General features: G+C 35.7%; 3 protein-coding genes across 8 annotated transcripts; 1 reads left to right on the top strand and 2 right to left on the bottom strand.

Moving 5' to 3' along the window:
* Nucleotides 1-57: 57 nt before the first annotated feature.
* Nucleotides 58-1,956, bottom strand: churc1 (churchill domain containing 1). The gene is made up of 4 exons (XM_026291127.1): nt 1,814-1,956; nt 1,366-1,501; nt 1,218-1,288; nt 58-1,091 (listed from the first exon to the last, which is right to left on the bottom strand). Exons 1-4 carry the CDS (start codon nt 1,850-1,852, stop codon nt 999-1,001), a joined length of 339 nt encoding a protein of 112 aa, XP_026146912.1. The 5' UTR covers nt 1,853-1,956; the 3' UTR covers nt 58-998.
* znf106b (zinc finger protein 106b) lies at nt 1,892-8,323 on the top strand. Of its 5 annotated transcripts, none has more exons than XM_026291121.1 (13): nt 1,892-2,029; nt 2,836-2,933; nt 3,422-3,483; nt 3,565-3,771; nt 3,956-4,013; nt 4,363-4,424; nt 4,889-5,086; nt 5,231-5,848; nt 6,017-6,266; nt 6,354-6,408; nt 6,715-6,863; nt 7,117-7,177; nt 7,312-8,323. In XM_026291121.1, exons 2-13 carry the CDS (start codon nt 2,850-2,852, stop codon nt 7,347-7,349), a joined length of 1,842 nt encoding a protein of 613 aa, XP_026146906.1. In that variant the 5' UTR covers nt 1,892-2,029; nt 2,836-2,849; the 3' UTR covers nt 7,350-8,323. The 5 variants fall into 5 exon arrangements, with proteins under 5 accessions (XP_026146906.1, XP_026146908.1, XP_026146907.1 ...); XM_026291122.1 differs by lacking the exon at nt 1,892-2,029 and adding an exon at nt 2,127-2,742; XM_026291124.1 differs by lacking the exon at nt 1,892-2,029 and adding an exon at nt 3,198-3,255 and having other exon boundaries at nt 2,127-2,933.
* On the bottom strand, nt 8,043-18,304 carry capn3b (calpain 3b). 2 transcript variants are annotated; one of them, XM_026291118.1, is made up of 21 exons: nt 17,789-18,070; nt 16,546-16,615; nt 15,312-15,430; nt 15,096-15,229; nt 14,798-14,966; nt 13,846-13,929; nt 13,246-13,409; nt 12,956-13,116; nt 12,678-12,835; nt 12,338-12,349; nt 11,762-11,970; nt 11,412-11,445; nt 11,163-11,186; nt 10,490-10,558; nt 10,355-10,412; nt 10,202-10,266; nt 8,939-9,007; nt 8,753-8,831; nt 8,544-8,660; nt 8,394-8,452; nt 8,043-8,236 (listed from the first exon to the last, which is right to left on the bottom strand). In XM_026291118.1, exons 1-21 carry the CDS (start codon nt 18,068-18,070, stop codon nt 8,210-8,212), a joined length of 2,163 nt encoding a protein of 720 aa, XP_026146903.1. In that variant the 3' UTR covers nt 8,043-8,209. The 2 variants fall into 2 exon arrangements, with proteins under 2 accessions (XP_026146903.1, XP_026146902.1); XM_026291117.1 differs by lacking the exon at nt 8,043-8,236 and having other exon boundaries at nt 8,328-8,452; nt 17,789-18,304.
* Nucleotides 18,305-18,751: the final 447 nt, after the last annotated feature.

Raw genomic sequence — 18,751 nt, 5'->3', positions numbered from 1 at the left:
TGATGCTTGATATTGTGACAATATTATGCTGTCATTAGCCTAATAAACATAAACTGCATCGTTTCATATTTTATTTAAAGCATACAAAATAATTTGTTTTCACACTGGAAATACCGTAAGACATATTTACTTTAAATGAAAGTATCAGTAGTAACAAGCAGGAATCGGTTTATTTCCATGAGTACCATTTTAAACATATTTTATCTGTCTAATCCAATCTTGACTTATGTATATCTAAGCGCTGCATAGAAACCAAAAACCTGTCTGTGGTTAACAAACTGATAATCCACTCAAACCTAACCTTAGTCAAACAGACATTTCTACTGCAGACTCAGAATTGGCAACAGAGCATTATGCACACAGCATTTTAACATGGGATAAAAAATAACACTTTTATGGAAGCTTGTTTCTGCCACGGAATGAAATAGACAAGGTAACTGCAAGTTTTTATCTTACAATTTGGAAAAAACATCAGAATTGTGACATAAAAAGTCAGAATAACCATCTTTTTTATAACATATAACATATAACTCTTGAAATTAGGGTTTACATCTCACAGTTCTGACTTTTATTTTCGCAAAATTGTAATAAAAAGTCTGAACTGAGAGATAAAAATTTGTAATTGTTTTTATTTATTTTTTCTGTTTGGTAGAAACGGGGTTCCATACACTGAGTGAATCAAACATAAGATGATCATCAGATAAACACAAGCGATTCCTAATTAGGTTTAATATTTCTGAATGACTCAAATGCATGTATCTTTATGAGTCAGAGCTGTGCTCAGTGTGCTGTGAACCTTAGAGCCCCCCCTGAAGCAGTAGAAACAAAGAGCACAATGAATTCTGCGGTGTAATCTTCTGGATTAAACGTGACAGCATGTCGTTCTCCAGTGCTAAGCATATATAAATGTTGCATGTGTTATGGCTCCCACCATCATTCATAACCATACTCTTTAAAAAAAGAAGTAAATTCCTTGTCTCTCTGTCTGGTCAAATACTCTAGAACAGAGGCGCTGTTTGTCTGGGATCGTCCGGCAGCACACTGATGGAATCCTCTGCTTTTCCACACAACATGCACAACATTGTGTATTCCTGCAAATTGAATAACAAATATGAAAATAAAAATACCCATACCCATACTAAACATACTATTTACATAAATTTTTATTATTTACATAACTTTTCTCATTCAGTTATTGAACTGACAGCACGGCTCACCTGATAGTCATCCACTACAGTGAAGGTGTACTCGTGTCTGGCTATGACATGATCACAGTTCTTACACATATCTGAGGAAAAGCAGGCGTTACTCATGACATACTGATGACAAATTTGACACAATATTTAGTAAAGTCACGTGACTCACGCAGGTAAGTGACAATCTCCTCCTCATCTTCATTCACCATGGTCCTGTCGCTGATCAGCACAAAGTCACGCTGGTGACAGTTAGCACAGCCGAGGAAGTTCATAAGATATGAACCATTCTCCAGACAGGTATGACCCTATGCACGTAAGAGAGGAAAAAATATTGACTTATTTATGCACAAAACATTAACAACCCAAACAAACTCAATTTCCTGTTATCAAATGTGATTTTTAAGAAAGAGGCAAAAGCAAGTTAATTTGGGTTCCAAGAAACAAACTTTAGAAGTATTCAGCACACAGGAGTGCAGTGCTATTCAAGTTTGACTGGAAATCAACCAGCGCTGCATTTGCCTCTGTACACTTTAATTGCATTAAAGCAGCAGATAGCAAGCAAGTTAATAGCAGAAGGATTCGGAAAAATGTGCAGTCAGCACTGAAAATGAACTCACCCTGTCAGGATACTGTTTCTGCACACAACCAGTACACATTTCGTGTGAGAAAAATAAAACTAATATATATACAGTGGTGCAGATTGAGACGCTTCCGTGTTCTTCTTCTTCTTCGGTGAATTATCTGTATTAGCTGTAGTGCCTCCATCGGTGCATGCGTCACATCTGAGATTACCTTTACTGTCTATGGAGATTACAGCTAACAATGAATTGAAGGTAAGTAAATTAATAAATGAGAAATTAAAAATAATTTCTACTTATTTAATTTTGACTGTAAGGGCTACAGAGAAAGTGTTTTATTATTTTTTAATTCCTGAATATAATGAAAAGAAATTGCATTTTGCACATATAAATGTTTTTAGTTGATTTGCACAATAATTGTTAATTACAAACTGAAAATATATTTATTTTGAATTGCAGCCACAACGATAGGGGAAGCATTCTCCAGTTCTCGCGATTTCTGTGTGCTTACGTGTTGCCATGTCTGCAGAAAATAAACGAAATGTCGTTTATAAAGTGTCACTTTCCCTACACATATTTTCCAAAACCTTTTTTAATCTTAGTAAAGCTTTAAATGTAAAAATAAATAAAAATAAAATGCATTTGGTAGCTTATTTGGACCTATTTTGATCAGAGAATTTGCATATGTTGGACGCGTAGTAGCCTGTTTTTACGTGATCTGTCAACAGACTAGTCCAGTCAACATGGACTGAATCAGCAAACACGTGGACGCGCATCGTAACACACTGAAAACTCATAAAAACAGTCTGTTTGAAAGGCCTGCCTTTGTGTTATCTCTTAGGATTGATACGAAATTGATCAGTAATCTCTCAGTTTGTAATTATCTGTAGGTGGCCTGATTAATTTTCGTGAGAGGAGTCAAGCTAGAGCTAGAGCGAATGCTCTGAATGCTTAGCATCGAATAAAATGTATAAATATAATCGCTAACTTTATTTTGTAAATCAAAACACTGTGTCCGCAGTGACTTTGTACGAGAAATTCTTACTTTCGTTTACTCTCAGAAATAACCACAACTATGAGCAAAAAGACCAAGAAAACCAACGACAACTTTGGCACTAACGTTAGATGTTCAATCTGCGGTCAACAGTACGGACGAAAGGTTTGTTTGCTTGTTTAACTATTTCTATTTGGAAAAAAAGTGTTTTAATCTTATTTATTTTGATCTTATTATTTGCTGTTCTCTGTTGCGTCCTTAAACAGGGAATGTCCACTTTAGTAATGTGGCTTCAGATACATTAACATCACAATAAATATGGTTTAGCCTTTATTTTTATTTATTTGTTTATTTTTTGTGCTGTATATATGGAATAACCTGCACCCTTTTTTATGTAATAGCCATGGACCATTATTTGGTATTTGGTAGTTTGTTGCAGATGCTATAACGAGGCGGGGCTTTGTAGATATTTGATTGGACAACAAAAGTGAGTGCAGGATGAGTCATCAGTTTTTGGTGTTTTTATAAATATATTAAATACTCAGTGGAGAGGAATTTAGGAATTAAGACATTGCATAAAAAAACGATGTGCTTTAATTTATGCCTCTTTCTACTTGATTAGATGAATACATGTATATTTTTTGTTTTTACAGGTTATAGATAAGCATATGCATTCTTATTTCCACCATGAAGCAATTGAGAAGATCAAGGGCAGGTATGGATTTACTCTGAACTAATTATCATGTGTTTCTCAGCAATATACAATAAGCTGAAATAAGCACTTTTGTTGTTGCAGTCTACAGCTGCATAAGTGTTGGGCATGTGATGTATCTGTGATGGGACTAGAGCAGTACAAGGAGCATATTGCCACCGAAATGCACAAACAAAATCTGTTTAAACTCCAAGATAAAAGACATAAAAGAGAACATTTTAAAGCGGACTACAATATTGACCTAAAAGATACTGAAATAAAAGCCCTTTTTGACCCAAGACCGCAAGGCAGGTATGTTTGTCCCCTTCTACATTAAATATATCTATCTGTATTGTTAATAATACATGTTTTTGAAAAGTAATGTTGAATTTGAATAAATTTGCTAATTTAAAAATTTGTTTGCTTATTATTTCATCTATAATAATTTGTTTGCGTACTAGATCCAAAGATTAATTTTTTTCTTAATCTATTTAAGGAAGAAAAAAAAAGATCTGGACAGATGTTCTATCTGCCATCATCGCTTTCCTGAACAGGTCAGTGATTTTGTGTTTTGGTAGAGTAATAGTAGAAGTAGAGTTGGTAGACTAAATCGAAGTATAAATGGTAGACTCATTAATGTACGGGACTGGACTACCTTCACTATGAGAGAACCATTGTTGGATGGAGCCTACAATATTTCAGCTTTATAGTTTTTCAGGGAATTAAAATCATATCAGGAAGAAATGCTTATGTGTATGGTGTAATGGTGGACCTATAAATCACTGGTGTTTGCTTTCCCAAACGTAATGTTGTAGGGTCATTTTTGGCTTTAATGTTTAGGCACATTATGGCTATAAATGTAGATCTATTCTTTTATAATTAACTTTGTCTTCTTTGTAACAGGACTGGGACAAACATATGCACAGTTTTATCCACCATCAGACAGTTGAGCAACTGAAGGGCAGGTATGGAACTTAAGTGTATGTCAAGCCCTGCTTTAAAAGAAAGTTCACACAGAAATTAAAATTATTTTATCATTTACTCATCATTTAATAATGGACAGTAAAGACTGGACAGGGAAGAGCTTACGAAAGATTTCCATTTTAAATTAAATGATGTCCTTTTAAACTTTCTGTTCATCAATGAATCCTGAAAGAAAAGACAAGCTTCCACAAAAAAAACTGTTTTCAACATTGATAATAATGTGAAATATTTCTTAAGCAGCAAATAAGCATATTAGAATTATTTTTAATCAAAGAAATGCAGCCTTGGTGAAGTTTTAAAAAAGTACCATGTAAGCCGCTTAGACATTCTGCTTAATAACTAGTTTTAACTTGTATGAAAAAATTGCACAATAGTAAGAAAATGATTACAAGCTGAACACCATCTTTATTAATGCAATGTCAAATATATGCTTTTCTTCTTACAGTGAACAGGAGCATAAGTGCTGGGCCTGCGAAATGACTGTGAAAGGCATGGCAGCGTTTAAGAAGCATATTTCCACCGAACATCACAAAAGGAAGCTATCTGATTTGACGAAGAATAGAAAACTTGGAAAATATACATTGGACTACAGTGTTGAATTTAATGAGCTTAAAGACCTTTGTGCCCAAAGAGACCAAGAAAAGTAAGCTCATTGTCAGCTCATTCATGTGATTATTTTTAATTATACATCTTTTGAATGGCTGACGGTTGGATGATTGAAATGCATTTGTGTTTGGTCAGTAGCATTAGTTTTGTGCTTTAAGACTTGTTGTTGTTTTCTTATTAGATTTATGAAAAAAAGAGAGAAAATGGGGAAGTGGAAAGCAAAAAGGAAGACCATGAAGTTAATTCAGATAAGAAGCACAGCTGGCAATGAGCATTGTACAACACCTTTCATGGTGAATCAGGAGTTTGAAGCTGGCCAGTTCCCCCCATCATGCCATTTCATGTTCTTTTGGGAAAATCAAAATGACCATCCAGCAGCTATCCAGCATAACCAAAACCTGCCTACACAGAGACAAGAGAGCATACTTGATATGGACAGATCAGATGGGCCGCTTGTGAAGAGTCTTGAGAGACCATCAGAAAATATTCCTCAAGAAATGTCTGCTCATGGCACTCATCCCAACTGTGATGGAAAAAGTACAGATGTTTGTGTGAACCATGTGACTCCAGGAACTGAGTGTGGTGTTGCTGCTGATCCGACATGTGCCCCTGAACTGGTCCAAAGCAGGATGGAGGCCAACATACCCAACTTGACAGCAGCAAGGGGAGTTTGTTTAACACAGGAGGAAGCAGCTGGGAATGAAGCTGTGGTTCTTAATCCTCCACAACACGCTAGTTCCAAAAAGTCTATGTTGAAAGTAAATGGAGCAGGATCACAGAGTGAACAGGGCATGACCAGGTGAATAAATTATGAGTTTAATTTGCTTCAATTCTTTTATAGTCTGTTGAGAGTTAGCCATAAAATTGGATCCAAGAGCATGTTTCCGTCTTAAAAGTCTTCCTAACCTTAGATGAGGATCTGTTGTCTCGAACATTTAAACTATGATTTCTTTTTTTTTCTTTCAAGAGAATGCATGAGTGGAAAAGAACCATACACAGATTCTTTTCTGCCTGTATCTGTCCCGGCTGAGATGTTCAAAAGCCAGGCTTCAGAAAATGAGTTGGAGATCATTGAAAACGTTCGGCCTCATACTGCGCATATTCAGAAAAAGAGATCAAATGAGTGTGAGACAGAACAGGGAGAAACATCACTGGAGCATCACAGCAGCTTTGAAGACACATCCTGCAATGTCCAGAAAACCAAGAGGAAAAAACAAGTAAAAGAGTTTTAGGGTGATGCTGTGTCTAATAGAAGTACCTGGAATTCATAGAATTGTATCATAGAGTTTTTATTCATTTTACAGGATGATTCAAATTCAGATCTGAATCCTGAGATAAACAACAAAATATCCAGAAAAAGTGAGTATTCAATTTTATTATAACTTTAACGTGTCTTGTTTAAATTTTTTAGAATGGATTTATTTTTTATTTAAATTCTCATTTTATCAATTAGATTTTTTTATGCAAATTTAGTTTAGCTTTTTTACATTTTATTGGGAGAATAGGTCAAATATGTTAAAATGTCCTTGTTTCATATAACACACATCCGTAATGACAATTATTTAATATTTGTTTAACCAGCTGTAACTGACAGTCCAGCACTGTCTCTTCCAGAAACACACTAGTACATGTTCTAATGTTCATCTGTGTGTTTTTGATTCTCAGGAAAAGTGAATAAGTTGATATCGCTGTCTATGAAAGAAGAGGAGTTAAACAGCTCTTTGGAGAATGTAGGTGAGCAGCTGTTCCAGGCGTACTCCACCCTGCAGAACGCATTCACCGAAGTCCAGCGTCTACTAGCTGTTAAACAAGAGGTACATGGCTGTTCTATTAATATGCATGACAAGCTCTTTACGTACTTCATGAGCAGCTTTGCTCATATTAAATCAAAGATATTTTTCCCCTTATATATATATATATATATATATATATATATATATATATATATATATAATACACACACACACTAATGCAATAGAATATCAATTATACTGAAACTGTACAAATAATACATTAATATGTAATTAATAATTATTTTCAAACAAGATTAACTCCTTTGTCTGTCAGGTAACCTCAGAAATGGCCTCGCTCAGGGCAAAGCGCATAAAGATTCTGCAGGATATGAAAAGTAAGAGCTGTTTTAACATTCGATTCAACTCTGAATAAATATATGTCTGAGATTAATATGCAATATTATATATGTAATTATGCATGTTTTTAATAATGCATTATCATTGTTTGTGCTTGAAATGTTTTTTTCAGATCCTAGTGACCAGCAGGAGGTTCTAAATGAATCTTGACTGCCGTGTGAACCTCTGATGAAAGGATTGGTCTTCAGTAACCCAATGAGCCTCACAGAGCAGCTGGAACACAGGATCTGCTCCCAGAAGTATCTGATGCTCAACATACCTCTAGTGCACTAAATTGAGCTCTGTGAGCAAGTACCTCATTGCAAGGCCCATAACTGCACTATTAGAACAGACTTCAATTCTATTTTTATAGTGGTTTATGGCAAATCACATTGGATTATGCATTAATTATAATTTTTTTGCTTTGATTCTGGCATAAAATGTAATTTCGATCTTGACATGTAAAAAAAAAAAAAAAAAAAAGGTTTTGAGTCCAACAAAGCTTCCATCCATCTGAAGATTCAGGTCAGTTAAAATATTTTCAGAACAGCACTCCAGCACAAGAAGTTTTGTTCATACGGTTAATCTTCTGTTTGCAGCCATGACACACATCTTTTGTACTATTATGTGCTGTTTGTTTATGTTTTGCAAATCATGGCTATGGTAACAACTGGAATAGAACAGCCAAATGTTGTAATCTTTATTCAGTTGAATTATTTACGATTGCACAGTAGCACACATTTTCTAAGGATGTCGTTTTAGGCATGACATTTAATTTGACAACATTCTGTCACCTTAAAGGTATAGTAAACCAAATAAGTGCTTTTTACAAGACATAAATGAGCCGTCACGGTCCGTTCAGTAGCTCATAGTCAATCCAGTTTGTTCTAGACCAGCATTTGCTGAAGAAAGAAGCTGCAGTGGTGTACAGTACAATTGATTTGAATCCAGACCTTTCTCCACTTAATGGAAGTTGAAAATGGGAAAAGACCACTCGCTTTCCACCAGGCTTCCAGCAGGCATCTGTGTCTTCAGGCATACATGGTCAGTTGAAGCCACTGTGTATATAGTGTAGAAAACAGAAACTTATTTTTTCTTTGGAGTGTGAATAGCAGTGATCAGTACAAATAATGGTTAAAAATCATGCTGCTTGTAAAAACATTTTTTCTGTTAATATTCAATAAACAAATGAAGAAAAAAAATGTTGCTGCTCACCTCAAAAACACTGAGTTTGATAATGCCATCTCCGTCCCTGTCAAAGGCTCTGAATGCCCCTGTAGAAGAATGTCTTTCACTACAACAATCCTATCACTACAAAGTCTCATTTCAAAAATGTGTCTGAACAGAAAAGACTATCACACTTACTGAACATTCCCTCGAGTCGCACTAAGCAGCTAATGTAGCTGTCAAAATCCAACTCCATGTGTTCATTGGCGTATCGCATACAAATGATGTCATACAGCTGATTGTTGAGTTGAAAACCTGAGGTGCAGAGAAATAACTCCGGGATCAGCCAAATAAAAATGTGTATATCATCAAATTAGAAGTTCAATAAAGACATTGGACTGCCTCACCTGTTTCAGTAAGAGCATTCCTCATCTCAAAACTACTGATCGTACTGGATTTGTCTGTGTCATAACGTGTGAACACCAGCTGAAACAAATGTACAGAGAAACTATGTCTATGGCTTGAACTAATACAGTGCATTACAAGAGAACATGACTGGACCTGCTTTTATAAAGGCAAAGACAATGGCATACCTTCCACGTTTTAATCTTGTTCCATAAGTGTTTAAACTCTTGCAGGTTTAGGTGGCCTGTCCCATCGGTCTAAGGTGTGGGGGTTAAGTTACATTTTTGAACCTTTGTATAGCTTTGTGTCATCATGCATGTGGCAAATTTGGAACTTGAAATAACAAAACTATCATCCAGGCCACAAGGGGCACTGTTCACGTGCTTGCGGGAAGAAATTTCAATCTACAGAAATCAAGATGGGAGAGGGATGCATAGGGCCTGTCCAAATACCCATGCTTGAAATCTTTGCACTTGACCACTTGTCTGCTTACTTGATGGATCCCCTTATGGTTCAAGTGGACATGAAGATCACAAGTGTGTGTAAACGTTTTCATTACCCAATGGGACACACTTATGCAAGTGTTTACAGAGCAATATTATTAAGAAATCCTATATTGTCATTTGTCGGACAGTCCAAATTAATATTATTTTTTTGTCTCTCATTACAAAAAAGTGCATGCACCAACCTACATTCAAAAAAATTGCACAAAAGCCATAAAAAAGTAAAAACACTATGCAAATACTAATTTATTCACATTAGTTCTGAGGCATTTAAGGCTTTTAAGAAGGTTTTTTAAAAACTGTTCTGAATCGATTTGTCCTTGTTTAAACGGCTCTCTACCATCTGCCTGATGATAATGGATTGAAAAAAGAATGACCAGGGTGTCATGAAGAGTCCTTTATGATACTGTGAGCCCTCTCAGGACAGCAGGAACTCTGAAGTTCCTCTAAAGTTGGAAGAGGGCACCCAATGATTTGATGGTGATTATTGTAAATGATTATTGTGGTAAGTAATAACAGTTGCAAACGCTTTACAATATCTGGACCAATAAAATGTCCAACACATTTGCAATATCTAATTATTATTATTATTATATGGTGGTGTCCCATAGGATTAAATTAATGCACTCAATAATTTCCACTATAGTTCTGGACACCATTATGAATGGCTGTTCCTTCAAATAGTGTATTATTTCATGTAGTGGCTTTTGTTTCTTAGTTTTTGAAGTGTTAAGGTGCAGTTGTTCAGTGACTGTTCTAGTTTCAAAATCGATTTCAAAAGTATAAACCCATCAGGTTTCTGTTTTTATGGCTGCCAATTGCTCAAGGTGTGTGTGTGTGTGTGTGTGCACTTGATGGGTTAAATGTAGAGGTATGGTTCACCATATTTGGCCACACTTCACTTCATACATTATTTGCCCATAATGCACAGTGAAGTATGAAGGATACATCCATAAGTGCAATCATACTTCTGCAGCTCTCCAGACAGAAACCCTCTGTTTTCAACTCTTTATCTGAGGGAAGGAAGGGCATAGATTATCAAAACCCTGCAGACAGAGACACACAGAAGAAAATCAGTGGCAGACAATAATATTTACTCACGTTTGGTTACCACTCTGTTAAGGACAGTTCTGAGTTCATTGGCATTAATCTGCATGTCCTGCAAGAAGAAACAGTCACAATGATAGAATGAAGTGATTATGGCATTCAAAAGTGCATTTCCATAACTGTACTCACATCTCCAGCTATCTGCTGAAAGATGGCTCTGAACTGCTTTTCCTCTTCAGTCTCCTCCTCCTCAAATGGCTAAACATGAGAAATAAGAAAAACTGAATGTACAACAACGAAATCATGTTAGGTAAAAATAATTTATAGCCTGATTGCACTGTAAGTCGCTTTGGATAAAAGCGTCTGCTAAATGCATAAATGTAAATGTAAATCCCAGTGCTTGTGTAATGTGTGCATGTGCCTTTAAATAGTTCAGTGTTTATATTTATTTTGTTTATAGAGTTTATACAGCAAATCCACTCAATCTTTGCTTATAAGTGGTCTTTAAATCAGAGCTTTTACATTTTTCCTTTTTAATGGCTGATATAAAAATTTCATCACAACAAGGCATTGTTGGTTATTATTAAGATTTTGAGTGTAATTATGAATTATAGTTTTGACATACTGTACCAGATCATGCTGTGCGCATGCTGTTTGTCATTACTGAAGCAGAACTGAAGATGAAAACAGAGCTGCATGTATGAACAGTGCAGCCAATTAACAGAACATCACATCCCAAATGATTTTTCACCTCCTTTTCCATCTTTTTTATCCTTTCTATCATCTGCCATGGACTAACATAGAATCTCAAACAGCAAAGAAAAGAATTGATGGAACATCTTATTCTCATGTCCATATTTACCTTGATTTTCTTCTTGACATCCGTCTGTTGGTATAAGAAAGTGAAGCATTAGATATAAAAACATATTTTTTATTCTCTTTTGTGATTATGTAGAAGAAGAAAAACCTGTACTTTTGTTTTTGATGGCACTTAATTAATGATCTACTACATTCAAGAGACCAAACCACTTCATAATAGACAAGCATAGAGACAGGATGTAAGTGCCACAGAACATGACAGACAGACGGACAGAGACAGGTGGGGACTCACCACAGGCTCCACCTCAATCTCTCCATCTATAACCCTGAGAGAAAACATGCAGCTGTCAGCAGGTCAAGAGGTTCTTTTAAAAACATATCTGACTGTAACTAGAGCTTAAATTTGAAACAACTTCTCACTTAAAAATCTTTAGAAAACAGGTACATATGTACATTTGTATATGAAGGATTTATATATATATATATACACACACACACACACACACACACACACACACACAATAATACAAATATGTTATTATATTTATTTATATAACAAAACTAATAATTTACTGGTAATTAATACTGGTTAATATTATTATAATGTCTGATTTGATTTGCACAATCAATGTAAAGACTCACTCTGAGCTGCTCCTGCTCTCAGAGAAGACTCTGAGCAGAAACTCGCTTTCCTTGTGGGGATCGAAGGTGGATGGAATGATGACATACTCGCCCGGTTTCAGGCAGAAGCGCTCCGTCACCTCACGCATGTTGACGTAAGACTTGCAGCGAGCTGTGGAAGCATTATACAGGAAGAAATCCTTTTGCAGCTGTTGTTGGTTGCCCTTCATCTAAAATCAGGATAGCAGATAGAACATTTCAAGGCAAAGAAATGTGCCTCTTTTTATTTTTATTTTTTATTAATGATCTAGTTGTCCCTTACCATTTGTAGTCCAGCCTATTTTAAATATATATATATATATAGCTGAGAAAAAATATTTATTCTACTTAGAAATAGTATTCTAGACCTAAAATTACAACTGTAAAATTCCCTGATATTTACAGGCTTTCTATGACCAAATACATCATGCAGTAATTAACGGATTTAAGGACTTAAAATTAATAAAGCCCTGGCAAACAATAAAGATGTGTCTGTTTAAATGCAGTCACACTGACATATGATGTCATCATTGCGGTCTCTTCAAGATGAAGTCATACCTCTTTAGGAACCTGGGAAAGACAGTGGATAAAACAGCGTTGAAATAAATCAGCTACCATGGTAATTAACTGAAAAACTGTACTTTAACTTTAGCTTTAGCCTTGCATATTTAGACTAAAAATTAAGGTTCCAAAAAGGGGCTTTCACATTAATGCCATATAGAACAACCTTCCAGTGAACAGTTTCTGAAGGACCTTTTTTCCAAAGAATGATTTGCACATTTGAAAGGTTCTATGGATGTCAAAGGTTCTTTATGGAACCATAGTTGCCAGTAAAAAGTGGTGATTACGTATGTAGTGTATGTTGAAATGTACTGAGGGTGTGTTTAATTGATCGCACCTCATAGATGGCGAACCCAATGTTGTATAGGGTGGCACCTAAGCTGCGCTCTTTTCTTCTGCCCTTCTGCATTAATGCCACCACCACCGTGCAGGTCTTCTCTTTAGTGTCCGCCTCCAAAAGAACCAGGCGGAATTGAGGGTTTGTCCAGTATGTATCTGTGACAAAATGGACAGAAAGGGATTACTGTTTTTTTTTTTCAAATAAATAAATAAAACAACTTGAAACCATAAAAACATCTCATGAGGTCAAACAAGTCTACTTTTCTAAGATAATACCTGGAAAGTTTCTGCAGCCACCAGCAGAGCAACCTTTCACCCATCGGCCCTCATGTATGGTCACATTCCACTTGAGCATCTGGTCATCCTCAAGAGTGTCTGGGGTGAGATTACAGATCTCCAGTTTGGTGAAGTTCTTCTTAAATTCCTCAAAGCACATCCTTGTTTGAAGAAAAGGTGAGTCAAATTATAAGCGGTATCGGCTTCCATTTATGAGCATTAAATAAAGTGCAATAGACTGTTCGAGACATTCTGGAAGCCTGATGGGACTCATAAAACTGTGAACTAACCAGAACTCCCCTTGTTCTGTAGGTCTGAGTCTCTCCTTGTCTTGCTCAGATGTGGCTAGTGCAACCCAGTCATTAGACTTACAGGCAGGAGGCGGGGCAACTCCCCAGGGGTCTCGCACACGAACCAGACGGATCATTAGGTCTTTTCCATCCTTGCGTTTACCCTGTGGACAAGGTTTTTGATATTGCATTGAAAGATGCAGCTGATGCTATAGGACCAGGGTTAAAACTTAAACCATGAAAAACATTTCGTTACTTGAAATAAAATAAAAAAAATAAAGATACTTTCAATGTATTTTTCTAGGCAATATTTCTAAAATGATAATAATAATAATAATAAATAAAATAGAAAAAAAAATATTACAATATTTATAAAACTTACGTAATATTAAGCCTACTAAGAGTTGTTATAGCACTTGGATATCATTGCTCTTTTGTTGATTTTGTTGTATTTGTAAGTTGCTTTGGATAAAAGCATCTGCTAAATGTCCAAATAACAGTATCTCAATGATACTAAAATAATACGTATTGCATGCATTCTCATACAATGCTCTGTATTTAGAGGTTTGATACTAATGCTTGATTACATGACAAGCCCACCTGCTCGACGCCAGTGATTGAATATGCATGGCCTGTCACAAGTCCAGATGCTGTTTTAGTCCTTTGAGCAGTTGGAACCAAAACCTGTGCAGAAGAAGCCAAATGTAATGGCATGTCACATTAATGTCCCAATAATGCAACAGTTTTTATTAAAATGCTTCATTATATATTTGATATCAGTAAATTATACAACTAATCAAAATATGGATTGTGATTATATAACAGTTAAGTCATTTTATATATTTTTTTTACTTCACTGTTTATTTTTGTTTCTCCAGTGAAAATAGTTCAAAACTTACAGCAAACAAACATCCATTTCACATTTCTGATAAAAAAAAAAAAAAAAAAACTTAGTAGGGTTTCGTTCCTGAAAGAATCATTGTATTTGAATGAATTTGTTGAATGACTGATTCACTATTATAGACAAGTGGCTGCATTCAAAATCTCATACTTCCCTAATAGACAGTAGATGAAACACAGTATGTGCGACAAGCATTATGACTGAATTTATATTATTCATAAAACAGTAGGTGAAAAACAATGGGACACTGATGGACACTTTACTATCCAATAAGCCATCTGACGCTGGTCACATGACAAAGACAACACAACAAATGTAAAATGTCTGAATTTACACTTCACACATTCATACTAGCTATATAGATTTCTAATGAACACAAACAAATTACTTTTGCAAACTAATTCATTTACAATTTGAATGAATAACGCACTCAAAACACATATTGACGTAACATGCCGAAAGACTGACTAAAAAAATCCTAGTGCTAATGCACAAAATGACATGTACAAACATAGACAAGTGGAGTGTGTAACAGTAAGCTCAGTAGTTAGTATATTTTAGATACAGCACACACAGAGAAGTATCAGATATATTTATCAGATTCAGCTGGTTTTTAACCAGAACAGCATCCCGTTCATTTAGAATACGTACATCAATGGCAGCGCTCATGAGGGACCCTCTCTTCAGAGCCTTTCTCATGATGTTGTACAGCTCCTTCGGGGCTTCTGTAATCTCATAGAACTCAGTTAATCCTCCAGTGAAGTCCTCCATGGCTTCCAGTGAGTTTCCTCCCTTTAAAGCCTCATAAGAGCCGTGTAGTCTAGGATCCAGAAGGTAAACCATAACATTTAGCAACTGATTTTTGACACACCTTAAGGATATCTAGAAAATAATAAACAGGCCTACAATGACAAAGTATTATACAGTTACATTTTAAAAAAAAAATTACTTTGCATATGCCTTCTCCAGAAGAGCACTCCAAAATTCATTCTTCTGTCCAGACCTGGTGAACACTAACTGGTTTCTGTATGTAGGAAGTCGATCATCCACAACCACATCCACCCACTCCCCATAGCGCCAGAACTAGCAGAATAGACAAAGAGTGAGTTAAGCTTGTGCTTTATTCTTCAGACAGTAAAGGATGGTCCAGTTTTGATGCCCATACCTGGAAATGGAAAATGCCAGCATAGTTTTCAATGAAGCTCTGGTCATGAGGAACCACCCTCTTCAGAACTACATCATTAAGGGTCAGGCAAGCAATGGCAGCCAGCAGCCAGCAGTCTCCTGCATGTTAATATATCACCGAAAACAGGGTTTTATTACATAGCATTACAACACATATTTATTTGATTAAATGTGACATTTTATTTTCAACAGAAATTTAAGCTAAATATGTATATATTTGCTACAACCCACTTTTTTAGGCATTTACACCACCTTTTAATAAACATTTTAAGTCATAAGTTAATTTGAATGGTCATACAAATACAAATAAAAACAGAAATACAATATTAGCAATAAACAGAAACAGAAATATTATCTCAAATATTCTGAAATTCAATACAAATAATGAAACTACATGGATAATACTTGTAACGCCATTTGGAAAAAATGCCATAGTTTTGGATAGAGTTCAGTATAACACAATTAGATATCAAGATATCAGTCTTAAATTGAACACATTATGCATAAATTGTACTCATACAGTACTCATTTACTTTCGTTATTTAAAATAGTGGACTCACCTTTACCAAAGTAAACATAATAATAATAATAAAAAAGGGATACTAAATAAATAATGTAGTATTGCTCGTGAAAATCAAATCAAAAGGTTTAAGCTTGAAAAAAAAGAACTGATAATCATTTGGCTATACAAAGCTGTATACTCTACAGGTGCAGAAATGAAGGTCTTTGCTCTGTGTGCCTCTTGCATTTACTGGATGCCACTGTGGAACACAGCACGCAACACAGATACCCCAGCAGACACTTTATTCATTTCTGCAAGCCTTCTGTGCCACGCAATGGATCTATTTTCCAACAGAGTATTTGGATACGCTGAGAGGAAAGGAAATCCCTGTATACAGGTCACAAGCAGGTGCTATGTAGTTAGATTACCTTTACTACTAATAATCTTGCATTTTTTAAATGGATATCTAATTTTCACACTGTCCCTAAATTCACTTAGCATTTAAAATGGGTGATTTTTCAATTCAAAACAGAATTTTAATGGTATTTTATTTTTAGACCAAATAGAATTTGAATATTGGCTATTCATAAGACAATGACAGGAAAATAATTATTTGCTTATCGTTACAATCTTAAATTTTAATATTGGTGCATCCCCAGAAACATTATGTATTTTTTTGTATTTAGAATGTCATGCATTTGCACTTTCATACCCAGGTCTCCTTGGCAGATATCTGTCCTGTTGGCTCCCCCAAGAATGAACTGTGGATTGCTACAGATATCCTGTTTAGGAAAGAGAAACATATATTTATAATGGTTATAAAAATATTTGAGATAGTAACTGTATTTTTAAACTTCTACTAGCTTCAGAAAAAGAATATGACTATATCTGTGAACATCTGTGAAGATCACCACCACAGAAATTCAGCAGCTGTCCATGGGTCATACAGTTTGCTGACCGGAACTTTTTATGAGCTGCATCTCAAAAGAGGTCAAGGGATGATAATGTACAGTATGTAAATCCTTCTCATTATTTTTAAAGTGTCAGTATATGCAAATGAAAGTGTGTGAAATCCAAAACCAATCCAAAAATTGATTTAACGACCAAGCAAATGGCTTGCAAGCCGTGTCCAGTAACCTGATTCTCTGAAGCAGTATTATGAAGTGAAGCTAGGGAATGTCTGCCAAACATCAGTCGAAACAAATAGGTCAACTTTTAATAAGTCACATGAGATGGACTGACAAAATTCGCCACATGAATATCCACTTAGAACACTAATGCGAATGCATGACACATTTCTATACTTTAAAAACAAGATGCTACTTCAACATCTTCATTTACATTATTTAATAGTGATGATAGAAAATACAGCCATATATCAAACCTATTGACACAAGTACATTATCAATCATATAGAGTTTTGCTTTATGAAACACTAGCACAACATAGCATGCGTGATTTGGCAAGTCAGCTGCCCGAGACTCCAGAGCGTGCTAAACCGCAGCCATGTCCCAAACACACACACTACAGAAACCCGGCCACATTCTGATGGCATTCCTGCAGACATAACTCATCTCATGCTGTCTATTCAGATAGCAACTGAACACAAAAGTAACTGATGTTGTAATGGTATATAAAACCATTATAACTCATACATTTTTATGCATGTAAGGAGGAAATGTATGTAGATGGTCATTTAAGGAAATAAAATTATATTCCAACAAAATGGAAAAAATGTAAATAGCATTTAAAAAATACAAGTTCAGTTTGATTAAAAATATTTCATTTATTCAAATTCAATTCAGTTCAGATACATTTTGAATTAGCCAAGAAGAAAATATCCCCATGCAGAACTGCATCAATTCTATTATCATTTTATCCAAACATCTCTGTTCCACAGAGGGTCAGATGTAACTGGTCTCATGCACAGTGCCACCTTATGGTAGGTCACTCACCGACGGGCGCTTCCATTCAAGCTTTAGAGGGAACTTTTCACTGTAAAAGAGAGAGGAATCTTGGGCAGGGAACAGCGGGTCTTCAAACAGCACTTTCTTAAGTACATATTTGTCTCTGAGCTCCTGAAAGTCCTTGAGACGCCTAGCATCTTTAACAGCGTCGTTGCGGCTTAAAATGGCTGAATAAATGTTTCCTGGGGCGGTAAAACCACTGCCCACAGTCTGTGGAGCGGCCTCAGTCAGCTGGACAGATGTTTCTGACAACTTTTGTTCTTCTGCCATGTTGCTATTTGATGACAGATGCCAAAGAAGCGATGAAGAAATAGAGCTCAGTATCAGTATCCGAGATAGTTCAATTTTCTCTTAGCCTTTAATCCTTATTTCACTCCTCAGTTCCTTTATATTTCTGATGGAGGCACACCCCTGGTCATGTACGCAAATAAACACTCACGCTAAGGCAGACGCTCTGCACCGGTTCACACACATGCAAGCATGTGCTTGCAACTTTTCCCTGTTCCTTTTGGAAGCTAATTCTATTTATAGGCCTCCTACAGGGACATGATGGTTTCTCTTTTTCAGCCTGTCTAATGGGGGCATGATTCCCAGCTGGTGACCTCAGACATTTCCAATGTGGATGATGGGAATAACAGAGGTCCAGTCAAAGATTAGAAAAGTAAACCCTGAGCACTATACCACAAATCCAAATGTTTATTTCTATAGATGTTTACAGATGAACATGCAGGTGTTAAAAAGTAAATTCTCTTTCATAGAAATGTTTAAAGTTCACACATACTAAAATGTTCTGTTTACTTCTAATACATCTACATGACCTTATATACACATGTTGTATAATTTATATTCCGATATTATACATTTGTCTCTCGTTTTATAAAGAAATAAAAATTGACTTTGCCTTTGTGTGTCCTATATTAAATTTCTGAAGAAATTTGCCATACTCTTTAT

Source organism: Carassius auratus, chromosome 20, assembly GCF_003368295.1.
Source record: "Carassius auratus strain Wakin chromosome 20, ASM336829v1, whole genome shotgun sequence".
Classification (NCBI taxonomy): domain Eukaryota; kingdom Metazoa; phylum Chordata; class Actinopteri; order Cypriniformes; family Cyprinidae; genus Carassius; species Carassius auratus.
This window is presented reverse-complemented; position numbering and strand designations above follow the sequence as displayed.

Coding starts and splice junctions, on each gene's coding strand:
- churc1 (XM_026291127.1), bottom strand. CDS start 1,852: ATGTGTACTGGTTGTGTGCAGAAACAGTATCCTGACAGG. Junction 1,502..1,813: donor AGAAACAGTATCCTGACAGG/GTGAGTTCATTT, acceptor TTACGTGCATAG/GGTCATACCTGTCTGGAGAA. Junction 1,092..1,217: donor CTGTAGTGGATGACTATCAG/GTGAGCCGTGCT, acceptor TTCAATTTGCAG/GAATACACAATGTTGTGCAT.
- znf106b (XM_026291121.1), top strand. CDS start 2,850: ATGAGCAAAAAGACCAAGAAAACCAACGACAACTTTGGCACTAACGTT. Junction 4,014..4,362: donor ATCATCGCTTTCCTGAACAG/GTCAGTGATTTT, acceptor TCTTTGTAACAG/GACTGGGACAAACATATGCA. Junction 5,849..6,016: donor AGTGAACAGGGCATGACCAG/GTGAATAAATTA, acceptor TTTTCTTTCAAG/AGAATGCATGAGTGGAAAAG.
- capn3b (XM_026291117.1), bottom strand. CDS start 18,070: ATGGCAGAAGAACAAAAGTTGTCAGAAACATCTGTCCAGCTGACTGAG. Junction 13,117..13,245: donor ACAGAACAAGGGGAGTTCTG/GTTAGTTCACAG, acceptor TCTTCAAACAAG/GATGTGCTTTGAGGAATTTA. Junction 9,008..10,201: donor GTATGATTGCACTTATGGAT/GTATCCTTCATA, acceptor CCCACACCTTAG/ACCGATGGGACAGGCCACCT.